General features: G+C 38.8%; 3 protein-coding genes across 4 annotated transcripts; 2 read left to right on the top strand and 1 right to left on the bottom strand.

Annotated features, from left to right (window-relative positions):
• Nucleotides 1–321: 321 nt before the first annotated feature.
• LOC121814357 (centrosome and spindle pole-associated protein 1-like) lies at nucleotides 322–6838 on the bottom strand. The gene is made up of 13 exons (XM_042220028.1): nucleotides 6084–6838; nucleotides 5893–5976; nucleotides 5681–5778; nucleotides 3963–4043; nucleotides 3459–3560; nucleotides 2877–3220; nucleotides 2681–2758; nucleotides 1979–2064; nucleotides 1780–1876; nucleotides 1268–1307; nucleotides 727–1055; nucleotides 505–643; nucleotides 322–363 (listed from the first exon to the last, which is right to left on the bottom strand). Exons 2-13 carry the CDS (start codon nucleotides 5936–5938, stop codon nucleotides 322–324), a joined length of 1482 nt encoding a protein of 493 aa, XP_042075962.1. The 5' UTR covers nucleotides 5939–5976; nucleotides 6084–6838.
• Nucleotides 6839–7108: 270 nt separating this feature from the next.
• Nucleotides 7109–13952, top strand: cops5 (COP9 signalosome subunit 5). The gene is made up of 8 exons (XM_005912183.2): nucleotides 7109–7402; nucleotides 7658–7892; nucleotides 8613–8741; nucleotides 9145–9210; nucleotides 9445–9530; nucleotides 9671–9782; nucleotides 10478–10626; nucleotides 12165–13952. Exons 1-8 carry the CDS (start codon nucleotides 7266–7268, stop codon nucleotides 12253–12255), a joined length of 1005 nt encoding a protein of 334 aa, XP_005912245.1. The 5' UTR covers nucleotides 7109–7265; the 3' UTR covers nucleotides 12256–13952.
• A 149-nt stretch (nucleotides 13953–14101) lies between these two features.
• On the top strand, nucleotides 14102–19625 carry ppp1r42 (protein phosphatase 1, regulatory subunit 42). Of its 2 annotated transcripts, XR_006054856.1 has the most exons (9): nucleotides 14103–14220; nucleotides 14869–15091; nucleotides 15176–15342; nucleotides 15429–15567; nucleotides 16412–16528; nucleotides 18107–18224; nucleotides 18399–18531; nucleotides 18854–18935; nucleotides 19312–19625. XR_006054856.1 is itself a non-coding variant. In XM_042224751.1 (8 exons), exons 2-8 carry the CDS (start codon nucleotides 14960–14962, stop codon nucleotides 19334–19336), a joined length of 831 nt encoding a protein of 276 aa, XP_042080685.1. In that variant the 5' UTR covers nucleotides 14102–14220; nucleotides 14869–14959; the 3' UTR covers nucleotides 19337–19625. The 2 variants fall into 2 exon arrangements, 1 of the variants encoding a protein (XP_042080685.1); XM_042224751.1 differs by lacking the exon at nucleotides 18854–18935 and having other exon boundaries at nucleotides 14102–14220.
• Nucleotides 19626–19670: the final 45 nt, after the last annotated feature.

The following is a 19670-nucleotide window of genomic DNA, read 5'->3' as shown; positions in this document are numbered from 1 at the left end:
TGACTGCCACAAACAAAGCTCAAATAAAGAGCAGGAATTTGGCAGTAATATTAAAATAGAAAAGAAATAACTGTAACCAAACACACCACTTGCATATAGTATTATCATTAATGTTGCCTTCAGCTGTAGAAAAGGAGAAACAGTAACATTACTGTTTTCATGAATGTTGCTTTAAGCTTTTCTGAAGCTTAAAGCGACATTCATATGATTTGCATGGAGGTGACAGTTGCGTTAAGTGCAGCAGGTCATCTATCACAGTAAATGTAAGGGTTTATTTTAATTTCGTTAATAGGTTGTTGCAGTTTCTTTGTAATGTTGACTTTACACAAACTGGATAGCAACACGTTTTTCAACTCCAGCAATCTAAACATCACCACACTGAAATCAAACCAGTCGTTGTCTGCTTTAAAAACTGCTAGCAATAATCAACAACATAAGTCTAAAAAAATGTGGATAAAAACAAGAAACATTTAGTAAATACATATTTGTGAAACAGATAGTTACATTACTTGGATTGTGAGGAAGATGAGGAAGATGAGGATCTAATGGATTCCTGGTTCCATAGTAGTAATAATCTGCATCATATGGAGTCTTGTAATTGTGAGGTACAATGGGAGGTAAAGGAGGAGCAACACTCGCAACCCTGAAACAGAGTTACCAACACTCCAGTGAGTGTATAGCAGGGCTGCTAATTTTATTCATTTAATCGAAGCAAATGTGAGCTACCTTGGGATGGTCACCTCTCCTAGGATGTTTGAGAAGTCTCTGTGGTAGTCCTCACTAAAATAGTCCAGTGAGGGGACACCTTGCGGTAATTCCATCCCATTTGAAGGCACAGTCTTCCCAGGCAGTTGTCTGAGAGCTGTAATCAAGTCCACCTGGGACTTTCCTGGGGGGGCTCTCTCATCTGCATTCTCAGTGGGTTTGCCATTTTCAAGACTTGGATTTAGGTGCTTCCCTTCTGCCTCTAGATCTTTTCCTAGCTTGTGAAGAACATCCTGGCTCAGGCTGTTATAGTGACGATTCACAGACCCTAGCTGCTGTATCCGGTCAGGCTGGAACAGATTACGTGTGGTCCAGAACACAATCATCAAAGAAAGACAACATATATATCAAGGATAAGATTAGGTGGCACTTCTTTCAAGTAATTTCTCCAAGACTCCACAACCTATGAAAGTTATAATAACAAATCCAGACCTGACACAAACATTATGTTTCTGCTGTTTAAAGGTTTTGCTAGCCAGATCTTTTAATGCTATTCTCCTACCTCTTTTTCAGGGTCAACTCTCAGCTCAAGTCTTTTCTCCCTAAAGAGAAAAAAAGGACAGAGAACAACGTCAGAGGCTTGATGTTGTTTTCTATGTCTTCTTTTTTATTCAGCTGCTCCCTTTAGGGGTCTCCACAACATGATCAACAGCCTCCATCTCACCCTATCCCTAGCATCCTCCTCTGTCACACTCCTCCGCAAGTCCTCCTTCACGACACCCAGAAATCTTCTCTGTGGTCTTCCTTGTTTCCTCCTGCCTGGCAGCTTCATCTTCAACACCCTTCGTCCAATATATGTGCTATCCCTCCTCTCCACATGTCCAAACCATCTCATCCTTGCCCCCTCTAACTCTCATCACTTCTCTTCTTAACCTAGCTTCGACAGGTCTTCTCTAAGTTAAGAAGAGAGGTGACCAGCGATCAGTAGTTTGTTATCATGCTTTGTAGATCATAAGGGTTGAGCTAGCTTAAAGGACTCTGATGAAAATGATGATTTTGAGAATAAATACTTACTCCATCTTCTTCCTCTGCTTTTCAGCAATTTGTCTCAGTAACTCCTGCCTGTATTGTTCTTTCCTCATCTGAGTTGTCTCCTGCTCTTCTGTTATTCCTGCATCAAGACGTAGAGTCATTAAAATACTGCTTAAGTTCTGAAATATGACTTTAATTGATAAATTGCATTTATTATCTGTGTAGTAAGAATGTTTTTTACCTATCAGCAGTCCAGTAGCAAAATCAGCCTTATCCTTCCTGACAGCAGATCTTGCAGCCATCTTCATGCTGGCTGGCACTTGAACACTATTGAATACAGATACACAAACAGAACGGGACTCTCCATAAGAGTCACCCAATTACTGACAGCATGTAAGGGTAACATCACTGCAATAACTTCCTCTTTAAGCCACACCCAGCTACGATTTTATGTCACACAGTGGCTGCAGAGCTTTGAGGGCTATAACTCAGAGACAGAGAGCAAAGGCTTGTGCTTCATCAATCCAGCTCTTCTGATAAACTCTAAGGTGAGCAATTTTTTGCCTGGAAAAGGGCCAAGGCTCACTCTCTATCACAGCACCTCATGTTACCAGGTTACTGAGTGTAGTTCAGGAACAATGAAATGCAACAGCAGGCAAAAGTGCTGAAGAGCAATAACTGAATATGGCAGCAGATACCAGTATAATCAATTATGGTACTGATGGTATTGATTCTGAAAATTTATGAGACTTTCCAGGGGGATGTTGTTGGCCGCCCTTGTCTATATGTGACCACTGTTTCATCATCATAAATCACATTGCTGCAAAACCTTTTGCCCAGGGCAAAGCATTTATAAGCTAACATTATTGCTAGTGTACAGTTAGGAGCTGAGATCATTAACAACTTTCTAGAAGCAGGGGTCAAAAAACATAAACTTGCTTACTCAGACTTCCAAATTGTGTCATTGGTCTTCTGATGAGAAACTGTAGGAGCCACTGTCTCCTTTATGTCCTGAGAAGCCCTGCCATAGAAACAGACAGGACAGTGAAATTTGGCAGAGGAGCAATCTCATCTCATTTATATGGTAACGGATGAAACTACCAGTAATTCAAATCATTTTCCAGAAAAAAAAAGGATACTTCTTCACTCTGCACTCTTGCGCTGTCATCTCCTCTTTGTACCCAGGCTCTTGAGTGTGCCTGTCGTTCCTCCTCCTGTATCTCAAATCAAACTCATCCCCTCTGTCTGTGTTTAGCTCGTCTTCAGAGCTGTAGGGCTCTGCTCTGAAGATTTGCCAGCGTCTTCGCCGCCTCTGAACTGGACTCCTGATTTCTCCATCGTTGAACACCTCGGTCAGAGTGGAAGCATCTTTCCTCTCATTGTGACTGGGGACTATGTTTGTGTGGGTATGTTTGTGAGGGGATGACAGGGGAGAGGCTGGGGGAGAAATTTTCAAGCCATCTGAAGTGTGAATCTGTCCAGGCTGAAAATGAGAATGTGAGGAAGAAATTCAATGTGAAAAAAGATTTACTTTGTAACAGAGTGCTTTTCGTTATTTGTCTTTCAAGTACTCAGTGAGCTGTATCTACCTGATAAATGGAGAAGCATTTCTACTGATAGAGAATCCTTTAAAGTGTGCTATAAAAATTGCATGGATTATTGCACCAAACACACTAGCGTTATTGTGCACGATCTGCCTATTGAGTCATCAGTCTTCTTACCTTGGGACTGACAAAAGACGTTCTCCTCTTTACCGTTCTGATTTGAGCTTGTTCTTGGAGGAAGAGGTTGTATTCTTTATTTCTCTCCTCTCTCAGTTTTTCCTGCAAGAGAAAAAACAAAAAGTCAGAGTCAACCAGCCACACCGCTCAGTTAAGCTCATGTGACACTTAGAATTTAAGGAAATACAAAACTTACAGAATACCATCTTCTATCAAAATAAGATACATATTTCTGCTTGCACACATTCGGGTGACGATGAGGTTAAGGCTATATTTTTTGCCTCAATATTTCAAAAATGCTTGCATCAATACTTATCAACATTCAGCTTGTCGTGCACATATAGACCCCTGAAATCCCTCTTAACTTTTGTTTCTAAGTTCACGGTCTTATATAAAGAAAATCAGTTGCCATGAAGCGCGCAGCACTGTGCAGTCAGCAGTTTATATCAGTTCTAGCTGAAGAGCTAAAGCTCTACTTTGATGACCGAATGAATGCAGGCACACCTTTACAGATATCCTCTCATCAATCGGTAGTGACACTCCATCAAGTTGTTGTTGAGGCTCTTTACTTTTCAGATCTGTTTTCTGCAGGAAGAATAAGAGATTTGCTGTGTGTACGCAAATGCAACACAGAGGCAACTTAGTTAAACACAGACATAAACTCACCAGCCACTTTGCTAGGTAAACCTTTTCAGCTGCTCATTAATGCAAATACAAAATCAGCCAATCACATGGCGGCAGCTCAGTGCATTTGGGCATGTAGACAGGGTGAAGACGATCAGCTGAAGCTCAAATCAAGCATCAGAATGGGGAAGAAAGGTGATCTAAGCTACTTGAATGTGGCATAGTTGCCGGTGACAGATGGACTGGTCTGAGTATTTCAGAAACTGCTGATCTACTGGGTCAGTCTGAATCCAGGGAGCAGTAGTTCTCTGGGTGAACATGTCTTGTTGATGCCAGAGGTGAGATAAGGGAAGAATAGAAATGATTGCTTCAAACTGATAGGAAGCAAACAGTAACTCAAATAACCCTTTGTTACAACCAAGGTATGCAGAAGACCATGTGAACCTTGAAGTAGATAAGCTAAAGCAGATAGTGGTGGTGTAATGGTGTGTGGGATGTTTTCTTGGCAGACTTTGGGCCCTTTAGTACCAACTGATGATACTACGTATACAGCCTACGTGAGTATTGTTGCTGACCATGGCCATCGTTGTATGACCATGAGTATCCATCGTCCGATAGCTGATTTCAGCAGGAAAACACTCCACCATGTCATAAGGCAAAATCTTGTTCAATCTATGCCATTTAGATTGCCAAAATGGTTCTAATGTGGCATTAGGAAGGTATACCTAATAAAGTGGCTGGTGAATGTATTTTCATAACGATTTCTGATATGTCATTCCAGATAAAAAGTTCCCGTGTTCCAGACAATTTTAAGATTAGGATTTAAGATTTATTAAGTCTTAAATGTAACACTAATAAAAAGGAAATGTCTAAAATGCACATTTAGGTGTTTTATTCCATTCTGTCAATTGGATATGTATGCAAATTAGCACATATTTAATCTATGTTAATCGGACACCAATTTTTTTTTTAAATAATTCAGCATAAGCTTCAAAAAACTTGCAATACATAAAATTATTATCTTAATATAAGTAATCAGCTGTTGAAATTTCATTGTGACTGTGATTCATTGTGCTTTTCCTTCTACAGTGAGCTACAAATTTTCACTTCGGTGGCACTTACATAAAGCAAAGATTTCCAGTTTTATTTAACTTGATGTTCTGACTTTAGATTAATTATTTTTCATATAATGTTTAGTCTACTATTTAACAATTTATTACAACAGTGAATGAAAACAACTCAGTAAAAGGTTTATACTCTAATGCCTTTGTGTGGTGCTCTGTTGTTTATTTCTCTTTTTTTATATTGAGATTGCTTGTTTTTTTTTTTTGTTTTTTTTTAATTGTGCATCTTTTACCTCACTAAGCCAGTTTGTCTTGGCATGTTTTTTAAATTTTATTTTAATAAGCTATTCTGATTTATTTAAGACCTTTTCTTATAGGTTATATATAATTATATGCCTGATGTAACAGTAAATTCCTATTGTTTTGGCTAAATGAACTATATATTATTTTATCTATACATGTTCAGATTTTTATTTTATTTATTTATTAAGTTATTTATTTGTTTATTTATTTATTTATTTTGCGTCGTCACACCCTGGATATATAGTTTCTGTAGTCCAGCTGGAGCTCCCGCTGAAGTTTCTGCTTCTTCCTTTCATACTCGGTACCCAGCAGATGGCTTAAGCCAATACCTGGGAAATACGGCATATATAGAGTAGACTGTACAATAAAAACAGGAAACTATTCACTAAACACTACAGGCTTAAATAATGCAGCCAATTCACTACTACAGCCTTGTACAGTACCTCTGTCGGGATTGGGGTTTACTCCTAGAGCTGCTGCTGAAGTCATATTTACAGCATTGTGTAATTTGCACCATCTGACCCTGACTGTGGAGAAAAACTCGCTGAAACACCGATTTGTTTATTAAAAAGCAACATGTGATTAAAAGAATTCCTTTGTTTGTTTGTTTGCTTGTTTGTTTGTTTTTACTCACCGGTTGATTAGTTTACACCTATAAACGTTGCTTCGCAAGTCCTTGATCACATATGGCGGGGAGTTTTTTCTTCATGCTTCTCAAAAAAAACGTCCAATCGTGATACACAATACACCCAATAAGGCAAACACTTGACTTAATGTTTATATACCCCATAATGGGGTATATGAACATGCGCGTCTATTTTAAAGCTCGGATGTAACTCTGGCTAGACAAATAACAAGACCAAATAACACGATATATATCAATAATTCTTAAATTTCCACACACAGCTCAAACCTATCCGACCGATCTTTCACAGCGAGCCCAAAGCGTCATTCCGTTGCCATGGGCAACCATGACACAAACCTTCTCCTGGGAGAGGCTAGCAAACACATCTAACACAAACATTCTAGAAAAATATGTCTAATATAGTCCAAATGTTAAGTCTTTAATAACTCTGCAATATTTAACACTAGGATCTGAATTTTCTGTTTCTTTTTAATCGTCTTTAAACAACATAAAACCAGGCAAAGTTTATTAACAACATGTTAATAAACTTAACATACTGCTGTTGTCTAAAAATGATACCATCTAGCCTTAACCAGCAGCCCTTTAGGCTAATTAATAGCCCTTTAACTTACTAGCTACGGCCTTCCTCCAGAATAGTATTGCCTAATTATTGAATACTAGCTTCAGTTTTATTGACTCATTATATACTTCAGCTCCCAGTACAGTGCCGAGGCTCTAAGAAAAAAGCCCTGACAAATAGATGTAGGTACCTTTCTAAAAAGCGCCGCTAGATGTCAGTGCGTCCCCAGAAGTTAGTTTGACGTCGTCGCAGGACTAAACCATGGCTTGCGTCACAGGGGTAAATATATTCTAATAAGAGTAATAAATAAGATACAAATATGATTAATGAATGCAATATCACCATATATCATTGCGTTGTAGTGTTAAGAGATGGCATATAACAAATAAACACATCAGTGGTAAATATGTGTAATATGAAAACGAACGTCCCCGTCGATTTCACTTTGTTGCGTTGGTATCGCTCACTGTCATGGCTCCTTGAGCGAGTGGCTATCAGCTCCTAAAACGATATCAAAATCTTTGGGGGAGAAATACAGCACTTCTTCCCTTATTTAAAGAAAAAAATCGGGGTTTTTTACGGCTCGGGTTTTGCTTGGATACATTATTAACATGGCGGGGAGCAATACGGCTCAGAAAACATGGGAGCTGTCTAACAGCATGCAGGAAGTTCAGAGCATTGATGAAATTTACAAATATGACAAAAAGCAACAACAAGAAATCCTCGCTGCGAAGCCATGGACGAAAGAGTGGGTGCAAAACAACATTGTGGTATTTAGGTTTCTGTCTAAGTATTTAGGTGATTGCTGAGCTGCCGTATTCGTATTAAATGGTGTTCGTTGGTAGTTTATTGTTGGAACATTAGTGGTAGCTTAGCTACAAACTAGCAAACCGGTCTTTATGTTAGTAGCAGTACAGCAAACTGGATGTGTATCTACAATATACGCACTGCTTAATATTATCTAACATCAATACAAATACATTTGTCATTGTTCACCTTTTAGTCACCACTACTTCAAGTACTGCAAAATCTCAGCTTTGGCCCTGTTGAAGATGGTAATGCATGCCAGATCTGGAGGAAACCTGGAGGTGATGGGCCTCATGCTGGGAAAGGTGGACGGTGAAACCATGATCATCATGGACAGCTTTGCTTTGCCCGTGGAGGGCACAGAGACCAGAGTTAACGCCCAGGCGGCAGCCTATGAATACATGGCTGCCTATATTGAAAATGCCAAACAGGTGGGACATTGACTTCCACGCACATAAAGAGCATCGTGTTTGAATTATGACTTAGAAAGAAGGAACCGAACTATAGCCTAAATAAAATCAGACTTGATTTCATCTGAGACATTAACTTAATACTTTCTGTGAATGTCACTGGCTTACAACCATTTTTTTTTTTACTTAAGGAAGAGTGTTTCAGCTGCTTTAGAAAAATCTTTAACTTAATATCAATAAGATTTTTACAAACTATAAAGGGATTATTTGAAGCATTACTGTCTTTTGATAGTATTAATATTCTGATAACCATATATAACCACATTTGTCTGCCTTTTCCCATGCTGAGTATACGATTACTTACCTCTAACCTATTTTCAAGCACTTTATTGTAGTTAATGTTGCAACCCAAGAAGCAGGAATACAGTATAAATATATTATAAGGTTAATATGATTTGCACTCTTTTATATTATCTAGGAATAATTGTAAAGTTTTGTGTAAATTGTACTATGTTATGAGGTTTCTCCAGTCCCTGTTTAACATACACTATCCAATACTCTAATGAATTCAAGTGACTACACGAATGTGGAGACATTTTTTCTTAAAAGAAAAAGGAAAGATAGGAAAATGCTACTTTAGATAAGGATAAAAACTGCAAACTGTGTCAAATACAATCATGTTACTGACATCTTACACTGCCCTAAAGAAGATATGATTTTATATTATCTACAATTCCTAAGGTTGGCCGGCTGGAGAATGCGATAGGCTGGTACCACAGTCATCCAGGCTATGGATGCTGGCTCTCCGGCATAGATGTCAGCACCCAGATGCTCAACCAACAGTTTCAGGAGCCTTTTGTGGCTGTTGTGGTAAGATGGGAAATAGTAACCAGTTTTATTTTGAAGCTAATGGCTTTTTGTTTTTTTTTAACTGTGACTTCTATTTTCCCACTTTTCAAATGGAGCTTATCCCATATCCCACATCCCATTAATGTGGGTGTAACTGAGAAGGGGGGAAGATTACTGATGGATGAGTTGTAGATTTGCATGTAGTACTGATGAATATTTTGCTATTACAACCACATTTGCTATTTACACTTCATTTGGTTTAGCGGCGCTTAAATGCCAGGGGCGTCGTGTAATTAAGTGTGTATTTTCAGCACACTGACAGCCCCAGTAAAAAGGCTCCTGGTGGCCACATTTGAGTAGTCCCTAGAGGTTTGTGTGACCCCTGACTCTGTTTTCCTGTTCTACTGTATCTTGCTTCCTATAGATTGATCCCACTCGGACTATTTCTGCAGGGAAAGTCAACCTCGGTGCCTTCAGAACCTACCCGAAGGTAAAGCAAAGACTTTAGCAGCAGTCCTCTTTGGTCTTTAGTAAAATCACAAAATATCTGTTTTTTCATTCTTCTTGTGCATAGCTGTATTTGATTATTTGAGACGTTTTTATATACTGATTTTATTGTCGTGTATTTGTTAAGAATATATTTATAATTTTTTTTCAGTCACTCTGTATTCTTAATTCCTTATTACTGTAGTAACTACTTAGTATTTCCTTTTTGGATTTTTAGGGTTACAAACCCCCTGATGAGGGACCCTCAGAATATCAGACTATCCCCCTGAACAAGATTGAAGACTTTGGTGTACACTGTAAACAGTGAGTATTTATATTTGCTACAGTATTGTACCGGATCAAATACTTGTGTAGCATGTACCGTATCACACATTTTTCATTGTTTACTTTATTTTCAGTACTTGCATATGCGCTTCTTTTTTCTCTGTCGCTCTCCTTTTTAGGTATTACGCCTTGGAGGTTACTTACTTTAAGTCCTCCCTCGATAGAAAGCTCCTGGAACTCCTTTGGAATAAATATTGGGTTAATACCTTAAGTTCTTCAAGTCTCCTCACGGTATGTAGGGCATTTCAAAAATCAAAATGTTTGCTATTTGTTTGACATTTTGATTTATGGTTAATTATTACTCTATAACTCATTTAGACATGTGGTCACCAGCTTGTGATGTCATGATTTATTGCTGCTTATTAGCTAAGCGTCCGTGTTTGTTGATTTTAGTAATAAGCTGTACATGAACTTTTTTTCACAATGGAGATAAGTATTAAAGCTAGAGCCGACTCCATGATGCTCCTTTTCCCCCTTGCTGTTCGTTCGCCCCTCATGTAAATTTGCATTGTGGATGCAGGAACTCTGTCCTGAGCTTGACTAAACAGTCTAAATAGGCATCAGGCTTGTCCAAACAGTTGGTTTTTTGGCGTTTTGGATGAAGATGAATTGACTAGATGTCAAGAACGGGCTGCTTTATGGGTGACGGGCTTTGTCAGTTGCTACACTGTCACCCCAGCCAGGGGCCTCCCTTGTCATTGTGTTTTAATTACCTTTTCTACCATAAACACGGCCTCACCTTAAGCAAACCTTTCACTGACTTCTTTTCATTCACCACAACCCATAAAGTGTTCCTCTGGCTTTTTAGACATATTTGTTGCCATTCTGCAAAAAAAGAAGAAAAAAAAAGGAAAATCTGTTATCAAGCTTTTAGTGGCAAATTGTGCATGAGTCAGTTTCTGTGTGTTTGTGTGTTGCATGGTCAGAACTCGGACTACACCACGGGCCAGGTGTTCGACCTGTCAGAGAAGCTGGAGCAGTCGGAGGCCCAGCTGGGCAGAGGCTGCTTCATGCTCGGATTAGACACACACGACAGAAAGTCTGAGGACAAACTGGCCAAAGCAACACGAGACAGGTGGGTTTTATTTTCGATAGAATGCTTTAGTAAAATTAAATGTCAGCTTAATTTATTTTGGGCACTGTAACTCAAGTATGATATAATATGACTGTAAATGTATAAATAATATCCCACTAGATGAATAAAGTGGTCAGTGGTGTTGCTTTCAATTATGTAATCATATTTTCTACTTGTGTGATATATATTATTTTTTCCACTGACCTTATAACTGGCTTGTTTTCTTTTATTTCGAGCAGTATTTTTATCACATCCTCAAATTAAATGTCAGTCTTTTTTAAATCTGGCATTGATTAGGTGTTAAGGACAGTAGTTTATTTTTGTGTTTGTTGCTAAATTAATCTAAAATTTGTTTCTTAATCAGACCAGTGTTGCTTAGCAGTAATAATTCAGTGCTTTAAGATACTTTTTAATCAGTTATTATGCAAACTGACCCCATTTGGCTATTTCAAATTTCTTGATATAGTTTCTAATAGAATCCAGCTCAGTAATGTCTTTATGAACTCCGCCAAGGTGGTCATGTTTTTGGGAGCATTTTCGTGTGTCATTCTTTCTGTGTGCAAACAGCTTCAAAATGTTTGAATTCATTTAGATAAACTTTGTTGGGGTGTAAGGTGGCATCATGTTAACAATCCATTAAGATTTGCCTTACATTCACTCAGGCCTTCAAGGTCAACTTAAAGATTTATTGCCTGAAAATTGACAAAAAGCCTTATAACTTAGAAGCTATGATTCTTACAAGTGTGGTATAAAAAGCACCATATAAGGATTTAAAATATCATGTCATATTTGACCTCTGACCTCTCCTTCAGGGTCAATAGATTGATCTGAAGGTGATAATGATGCTATATAGAGAGATTTAAAACAGTTTCTTTCAGCAATTGTTTGTATTGACAACATAGAGGCATATTAGGAATGACATATAGAGTCTAAGTAACACGTTACTATATTATGAATTTGTTATGCACATTACAATAATAGGTTATAACTGTTTAAATACGTAATTTGAATACACAGAATATGTTAGAATAAGTATTTTTTAAAAACAAACTTCTGCTGAAAAACCTTTTTTTTTCACTTTTTTATTATTAAATATTTAAACTAAACAATGAAGTAAATGCTACACTTGTACTATATCCACATGAATTTAAAAAACGGGTTTCATCAGGGCAAATAATGTTGATAGTGGTTTCAGTTTCATCTTTTAGTGGCTCTATAATGTAGTGGTTTAAACCTTCAGCTGTCAAGCTAAACATCCCCGGTTTCAGGATAAGACACAGGAAGGCCAAATCACACACGGCGAGCTACCTGCTGTGGCGACCCCTCGTGAATACGAGTGCAGCCGAAAGTAGCTTTAGTTTCAGTGATATCTGATACATACACCCACTACGAATGTCTGCAAACAGCAACGTTACCTTTAAAAAGTCTGCTGACACCACTTTAAATGTCATATCCCTTTATGCTGCATCTTTTTTTCTTTTCTTTTTTTCCCCCTGGATTAAATGCTGATCTTCATTTCTCTCTGTGGTTTATTTTAGCTGCAAGACAACCATAGAAGCGATTCATGGTCTGATGTCTCAAGTCATTAAGGACAAACTCTTCAATCAAATCAACACGTCTGGCAATTAAACCTCAGCCACAAGGCCATTTGAATTACACCTGGAAATGTGTTCTTGTGCATGCCCGGTGCTTACTGATTCATGGTGTATGTTTAACTGCTAAGAGTAGCATCATCTGTTATTTCTCTTGGGAGTGCTTTTCTATTCATTTTTCCTTCATGTAGGTAAGAATTAGAAGACACGTGCAAAAAATAAAACTTAAAAAAAGCAGCATTTTGTGTTTTTTGTTTTTTTTTTTGTTTCTTTGTTTTATATAAGGCAAAGTGTAGCTGGGACAGTGATCGGTTTCAGTGGAAGGTGGATTAGATGTACACTGCTGTCCAAATGTTTACTCTTTAATGCATAATATTATATTCTCAATGCCCAAGGCACGGCGGCATCTTTTCACACATAGCCCTGATTCAGCACATTTAAATAACACATTGGTGTGGTCACATTTAACGCTCAGTCTAACCTAGCACCAGTCAGTCATTCAAGTGGTGTAGCCTGTCATAGCATTACATAATGGAACAACAAACTACAGCTTCTGCTTAGGCTCAGCGGGAATCGACTGCCATGCGTGAGATGTCTCTGCGGAGTTGCTCCCAGCACAGTTTGGCCCTCGGTGGTACGCTGTGGCAGAGCGGCCAGCTTGTCAGGTTGTGGTGTGGCAGTGATGCAGGGCAGAAACAGAAGCCGTGCACACTGGGGTCCATTCACCCGACGCGCCTGCTCTCCATCGAAGCAGACACTCGCCGAGTCTGCCTTTCTTTCTTTTCCCTTTTTTTTTCCTGTTCCTTTGGCCTGAGGTTGTGTGATGTCTTTTTCTATGGTATTGTAATGGCTACATGTATATTTTTGATGTCATGTATTGCAGAGGAGAGAATCCCAGTGGGAGAGTGGAGGTGCCTGTTTTTTCTCATAAGCATGAGCTTTGGCACCACTTGCTATAATGATTTTACTTAACCATGATTTAACCCGTGTCTTAAAACTGAGAACTTTTGGTGTACTGGTTTACGAAGATGGAACTTATTAGATTAGATTTCATGAAGTTTAGGAATATGAAATCATTGAGTAAGGTTTTTGCACTCAGTCTACTGACTAGTTTGTATTTTCGCCAAATATTTAAATGTATTACATGTCTGACTGTCAGTGCTGAGGTGGTATTTAAAGTATGCACTTCTAAAATAGATTAACCTAATGTTTGGTCTTTCATGATTTAAGAAACATGTTGAACTTGTTGGATATGTAAATATTGTGATTATCACCAGATGGACATTTGTATGCATGACTAAAGCTGCAATAAGAACATTTATGTAAATTCTAATCAAGTCAAATTGTGGGCAGCCAAAAAAAATTAAACGATCCTTTTCAACAGATTTCTAATTCTGAAGTATGTTCCCGTTAGTACAAAAAGGTTTCTGCTTGCATGACTGTGAAAAAGAAACATCGTAAAATAAAATGATTTAAGAAGCGTTTTTAATGTATATGGCACTGCTTTGACAGATAGTTAAAAGCCTGCTGTTGTCCAATAGGCGGCATAGATCTAATGACCACACTAATCAGGAGATGGAAAGAGCAGTTTTGCTGTGAGAATGATTGATCCCGCTTCCTCCCCACCAAGGGCTGCTGCATAAGCAGAGGCAAGTCACTCCTTCAAAGGAAACTCAGGTCATGACAAAATTTAAAGTTTACCGACTTTCCCCTAAAATAAAAACATAAAAAAGCTTTTTTCAATCTGGAAGTTTTACTATCATGTTAGCTGTTCGGGACTTTTCAGTACACTAGTCCCCCAGTTAGCTACTTAATAGCCTACTTCCGCTTCGCTGGTGTTGCGCCAATTTCAGTGACCCGTGGAATTCTGTTGTGTCTCGCGGACGCTACTTCCGTTGTTTCCATAGAAACCATGTTCACGATCTCAAACAAAAAAGCCCAACACGCTTGAAAACTGTGTAGCTATAACATACGTTTTAAACCCCCTTGCCGGCGTTGAAAGGTAGGAGAATGCAGTTAACTATTTATATATTTGATTTTTACACCTGAAGAATATTTAGCGGAAACGTAGAACTTCGTGTTAGATGTAGTTAAGAGGCTAATATTGGGGCTATATTTGTTGTGCTAGCGAAGCTACACAAGATAAAAAGGACCCGATTCCTTCCTTTCACTGTTGCTTTGGAGTTTATCCACTTCAGTATGTTACTCCCTGCCCGTATGCACTGCTATAAGCGTGGATTTTCTTTGACAGTGACAAACCGCCGTCCCTGAAAACCCCAGGCCCAGGAGTGTTTGAGTTCAGTTATCGATCAGTGTCTAGTTTTCCTTACACCACCGACCTGAAGCCTTGAGATCAAGCGTGGATGAGACCTGCTGTCACATCACTCTGCTCTCCTCTCCCCAACACTATCTTTTAACTACACGCGTACACAGTTGTATACTTAATACAACCTAAGCTTAATACCTGAGGAAATTAAACTCAAAAAGTATAATTGTATACCTCACGGTCAGGTCATTTTAGTACACAAGCCTTATATAAAAACACAGCGGTCACCTAAAATCATATAATTTTCCATTAGTTATTTCAAACCATGACGTGATTAGGTTTTAGACCATTGAAATATTCAGAGGAAATATTTGTATGTTTTAGACACCGCCAACCCATAGTCACTGCTGTGGGCTGAATGCTTGGCTGAAGCTGAAAGGGATCCTCTCTGAAGCCGAGATTGTGACAAGCCAACATGGTACATCTGACCGTAGATCTGATTGCTAAGTCTAGAAAGCACTTCAAAAAGAAAAGGGGCCTCTCCTTCCCAGAGTACCTCAAGACACTCACCCACCTCCACTTTTCTAACAAGAATATTGAAGATATTGTAAGTAACCAGCATCTTTAACACTTCTTTAATTCTGTTTTTTCAATTTACTAATTTTAATGCCTAATTTTCTTGATTTTCAAGGGAGATCTTTCAATGTGTACAAACCTCACCGTTCTTTACCTGTATGATAATAACATCACTTACATTGGCAACCTCAGCTTTGCCTCCAACCTCACGCATCTCTATATGCAGAACAACAGCATAACCCATATAGATAATCTGCACAATCTGCAGAACCTCTCTAAATTGTGAGTAAAGTTCAACTGATTGGTGATAAATATATGAAGTGGGAGGTGTGTGTTTGAACATGTATGTTATTTTCGCTGCTCTGCAGGTATCTCGGGGGGAACAGAATTGCTGTGGTGGAGGGCTTAGAGCAGCTCCATCAGCTCAAAGAGCTTCATGTGGAGAATCAAAGACTGACACCGGGGGAAAAGTTGCTCTTTGACCCCAGGACTCTCGACTCCCTCGCTGTATGACCTATTTTTACTCTGTTCGGCTCACTAATAGTATCAGAACAAAACATCTCCCACACTTCCAAATAACTTAAGTTATCCTTGGTTGATTCATTATACGTTTTTAAGCTATCGAAAGACCAGACGAAGGTCTGACATTCCCTTTTCATGCACAAAGATGTGTGTGAGCTGTCAACCCATGTGTAGGTTATCACATCCAGTGAAAGAGAGATCTGAGATTTCCCCTGATCCGTGTAAGAGCAATATTGTGCAGGGTTTGATGATGTCAAAGAGATCTCTGTTGCTCCCTCTGGTCTGACAAATCAGTTGAGTCTGTTTGCTTCGTTTACTGCCCATGCTATGGATAAACACACCAGAAGTCTCAGCTTCTTGTTTGTTTAGATAAATTAAAGAAATTGCTGTGCAAATTTAAAGAGTTCCAGCGTTTTATAAATGAGCCATTGTGAAACTTCTAACCAGGGTGAACATTTTGCAACTGCACCACACACATATATATATATATGTAAAGACAACATATCCACATGCTTAAGAGTGCTTACAAGCGAATAGAGATAAAAGTAAATGTAGTTTGGACCAACTAGTACTGCTTCCTTTAAGCTCTGATATATGGTATTGCAGATATTTTCCTTGGGTGGGTGCAAATGATTTTTGTCTTTTCTTTGGAAGTTGCGTTGCATATTTGAATACCTGTAGTTTAATATCAAGTTGATTTGACCATAAAAAATATGTTTCATATATACGTTATAGTCCAGGATCTGTTTGTAGTAGTCTGTCATTGTACTGACTGTAACATGAACTATTTTCTTTACATTAATATGAATTCTGTAAATTCTTTGTTCAGGAATCTCTGTGTGTCCTGAATATTAATAACAACAACATCGATGATATCAGAGACCTGGCGGTGCTAAAGGAGCTCCAGCATTTTTCTGCTGCAGACAATAAGCTGTGCAGTATTGAGGTAAATATACGTTTTCAGGACTTACTTGATGTCATTCAAGGCTCCTGCTGCAGTGTGACTCAATTAGAAAGTGAGTGCACGTGAAGTCAAAGTAAATACTACCCCTTCACAGCAACTATGCATGCCTGATCAGGTCAGCATTAACATTGTTCCATGGCTTTCTGCACTGATGTGTGAAATGATATGGATAGCGGGGTTGTAAGGAACTAAATCCTGCAAATCCCGCCAGAGCTTCCCAGTCTCCACGACTCGCACAGGGTCAGAATTATTCAACAAATCAGCGAACCATTCCCCCGAGAATTTTCTCGCTGACAGCTTCAAACAAGCACAAGTTTCTCCCGTTCCTTGGAAGGTTGATTTTTCCTCTCTGCCTTGGAATCGTCTATTTGATGTCGCAAACCCCGGCTGTATCACTTTATGAGATTTATTAGACTCCCTGACGCTATGATGGCAATGATATCTCTGTTTAAACTTATCTGTTAACTGAAAAAGTTGATGGCTTTATTTGAAAGGGTGTAATTCTTGCTTCTTATTGGCATTTAATAGCAGGATGACGCAATGAAAGCACTTTGTAGTTGACTTTACTACCTTCTTAAAACAGGGGACTTTCTTTGGAGATCGTTGATGCAGGTAATTGTTGTACACGTGTCATTTTTTTTAGCAGATGTCTCCTATAATTTATACAACCCGTCTGCCACTATCGATTGCGCAAAGACAGCCCTCCAAAGGATCAATTTTTTCTTCTGCACCATTTGGTCAGAGTCCAGAGGAAACATTATGGATTTTTAAAATAGATTATGACAGGCAGTCAGCCCGGGTGACAAATGGGGAGCATCTTCTGAGGCAGTTAGCTGTGCGCGGGGCAGAGAGGACAGGGGGAATCGAAGCTCTGGTCAAATACAGGTTCATAACTGGCCCATCATTAGTGGAAGTGAGAGAGCCAGCCAAGCTCAGTGAGCATTCAGCCTCTGCTGTTCTCCACGCCCCCGCGTGGGGGGCAATTTGGCGCTGGGCTCCTCTTCAGTGAGGGCCTTCTGAGTGACGGCCCTGACACGATCATTTATCAAAGCCTGGGAGCGCGTGGTGCTCAGGGGTCCCCCTCTGAACTGATTGCGGCTCAAGCTGGAAAAGTGGAAGCGCTTTGGCCAAGACAGGAAGGCAATGAACAATCAGAGCGTGTCCAGAGAGTATTCATATTTCCAGGCTTGGATTAATGTGCCTTTAGATAAACATACAACTGCAGGCTACTCGCTGGAGGAGCCAGCCTCACACTGCCCCAGGAGAAAACTTGTAGTTACATGACACCGGCGACACTGTTTATTAAAACAGACTGATGTGTTGTTTATGCACTTTCTATTGGCCCTTATACTTCATATTACCATTCACTCACACCTTTCTTTTTTTCCCTATGATCATCTGTATAGCAATCATAAGATTGCATTATATTTGTTTTAAACAAACTGGGCTATTGTTTGATGTGTAGACAATAACCTTAGAGACACAGTGTTTCCAGTAGAATAATTAGGGATTCAGACACAACAGATTATAGCAGATTTCCTGCTCTGTGTTTATTTTCAGGAGCTAGAAGATGTGTTCAGCCACTGGCCTCAGCTGTTTCTAATGGATTTGAGTGGAAATCCTGTGTGTAAAAAACCAAAGTACAGAGACCGCCTGATAACCGTGTGCACAAGCCTCGGTAAAATAATAATCATTTGTTTGCTCAGTTCACTTCTAATTTGAAAATACGCTTTCATTATTTTGCTGTGACTTAAATTTAGGAAACACTCTTAAGGATAAAATCAAAACATTCACAATAGTTCATTTTATGTTTTTATTTTCAATGTTTGTTTGGTTAAAACATTTCTTATAGAGGCTCTTGATGGAAGGGAGATTAATGACTTAACCAGAGAGTTTCTTATTAACTGGAAAGCATCCAGGGAGGCCAAGAAGAAAAAAAATAATAAGCATGATGTCTGGAGCACTCATCCCTTATTCTCTAACAAGTAAGTTACTTTATTTGTACATTTTTTTAAAAAATCCACCAACCTTGTTTACAGTCATTTTTCCCTCCTGTTTTTGCTATTTAATTCTCCCTTTCGTCTTTGCATGGTCCATTAAGTCACTTCTTTGCTTTAGTAAGGCTACTGTGGATCTGCTAATATGTATAACAATACTGGAAAACCATACTATCAGTTTTTAGATTAATGTGAAAATCACAAAAAAGTCTGAATTGAGTTTTACATAAGTTCATAAGGCCGCTGGGTGACTTCACACCCATGCAAATTTCAGTAGTAGTAGCAGTACTTGGCTTTGTTTATATTTCAGATGAATTTAACATGGGTCAGGATCTGCAGCCTGGTCACAGCCACGCTAACATGCAGAGGTGGAAGCCACAGCAGTCTCTCAGGTCCAGTATCACAGTTTAAAAAAGCCTACATTTGGCACACCTATGTCATGACTTACTAAATTATTTAACTGCAGACTGAATCCAAATCATAAGTAATAACTGCTGATGGTAGGCTGACCCCAATTCTTAAAGTCCCCCCCTGCCTCCAAAAAAAGTGAACATTGCTAGAGAAATTCATATTTTATTGTAAGAGTCAGTTAGTTTTGCTTCATTCTCCTTCCTATCTTTTTTTCTTGAAAACCTGAAAGGAACCATCAGTTTTACTGATTTTACATAAGATTAAAGACATTTCAGTTTAGCCATAAAACGATTATAGAGATAATATTTATTTGTCAGCATTTGATTTTTTTTTCTCTCTCTCTCTCTTATCTTCCAGGGCAGAAAAATTCCAGTTCCTGTAAATAGCCTTGATCTTTTAGCTGTCTCATCAGCTGCCTGCAGTCATGTGGTTGCTTTAAGACAAACCTAAAAATGCACCAAAATCTTCAGCTACGACTAACCGTGCTTGTGCCTTGTTTATCCATCTTGATTATTATATCTGCAAAACTGCAGGCAACTCAGAGTCACTGCAGCTTCCTTCACCTATGGCATGTTTTTACAGCATATTCTAAAGTGATTTCATTATATTGAAATAATAAGTAACTAAAATTAATAACCATTGTGGGGGAAAATAAAGACATTTATCTAATGTTTTTTACAGCTGTTTTATTGATAATTGCTTTGTGTGTGTGTGTG

The sequence above is a fragment of the Haplochromis burtoni genome, unplaced genomic scaffold (assembly GCF_018398535.1).
Source record: "Haplochromis burtoni strain Fernald_Lab_line unplaced genomic scaffold, NCSU_Asbu1 Contig_1, whole genome shotgun sequence".
NCBI classification, from domain to species: domain Eukaryota; kingdom Metazoa; phylum Chordata; class Actinopteri; order Cichliformes; family Cichlidae; genus Haplochromis; species Haplochromis burtoni.
This window is presented reverse-complemented; position numbering and strand designations above follow the sequence as displayed.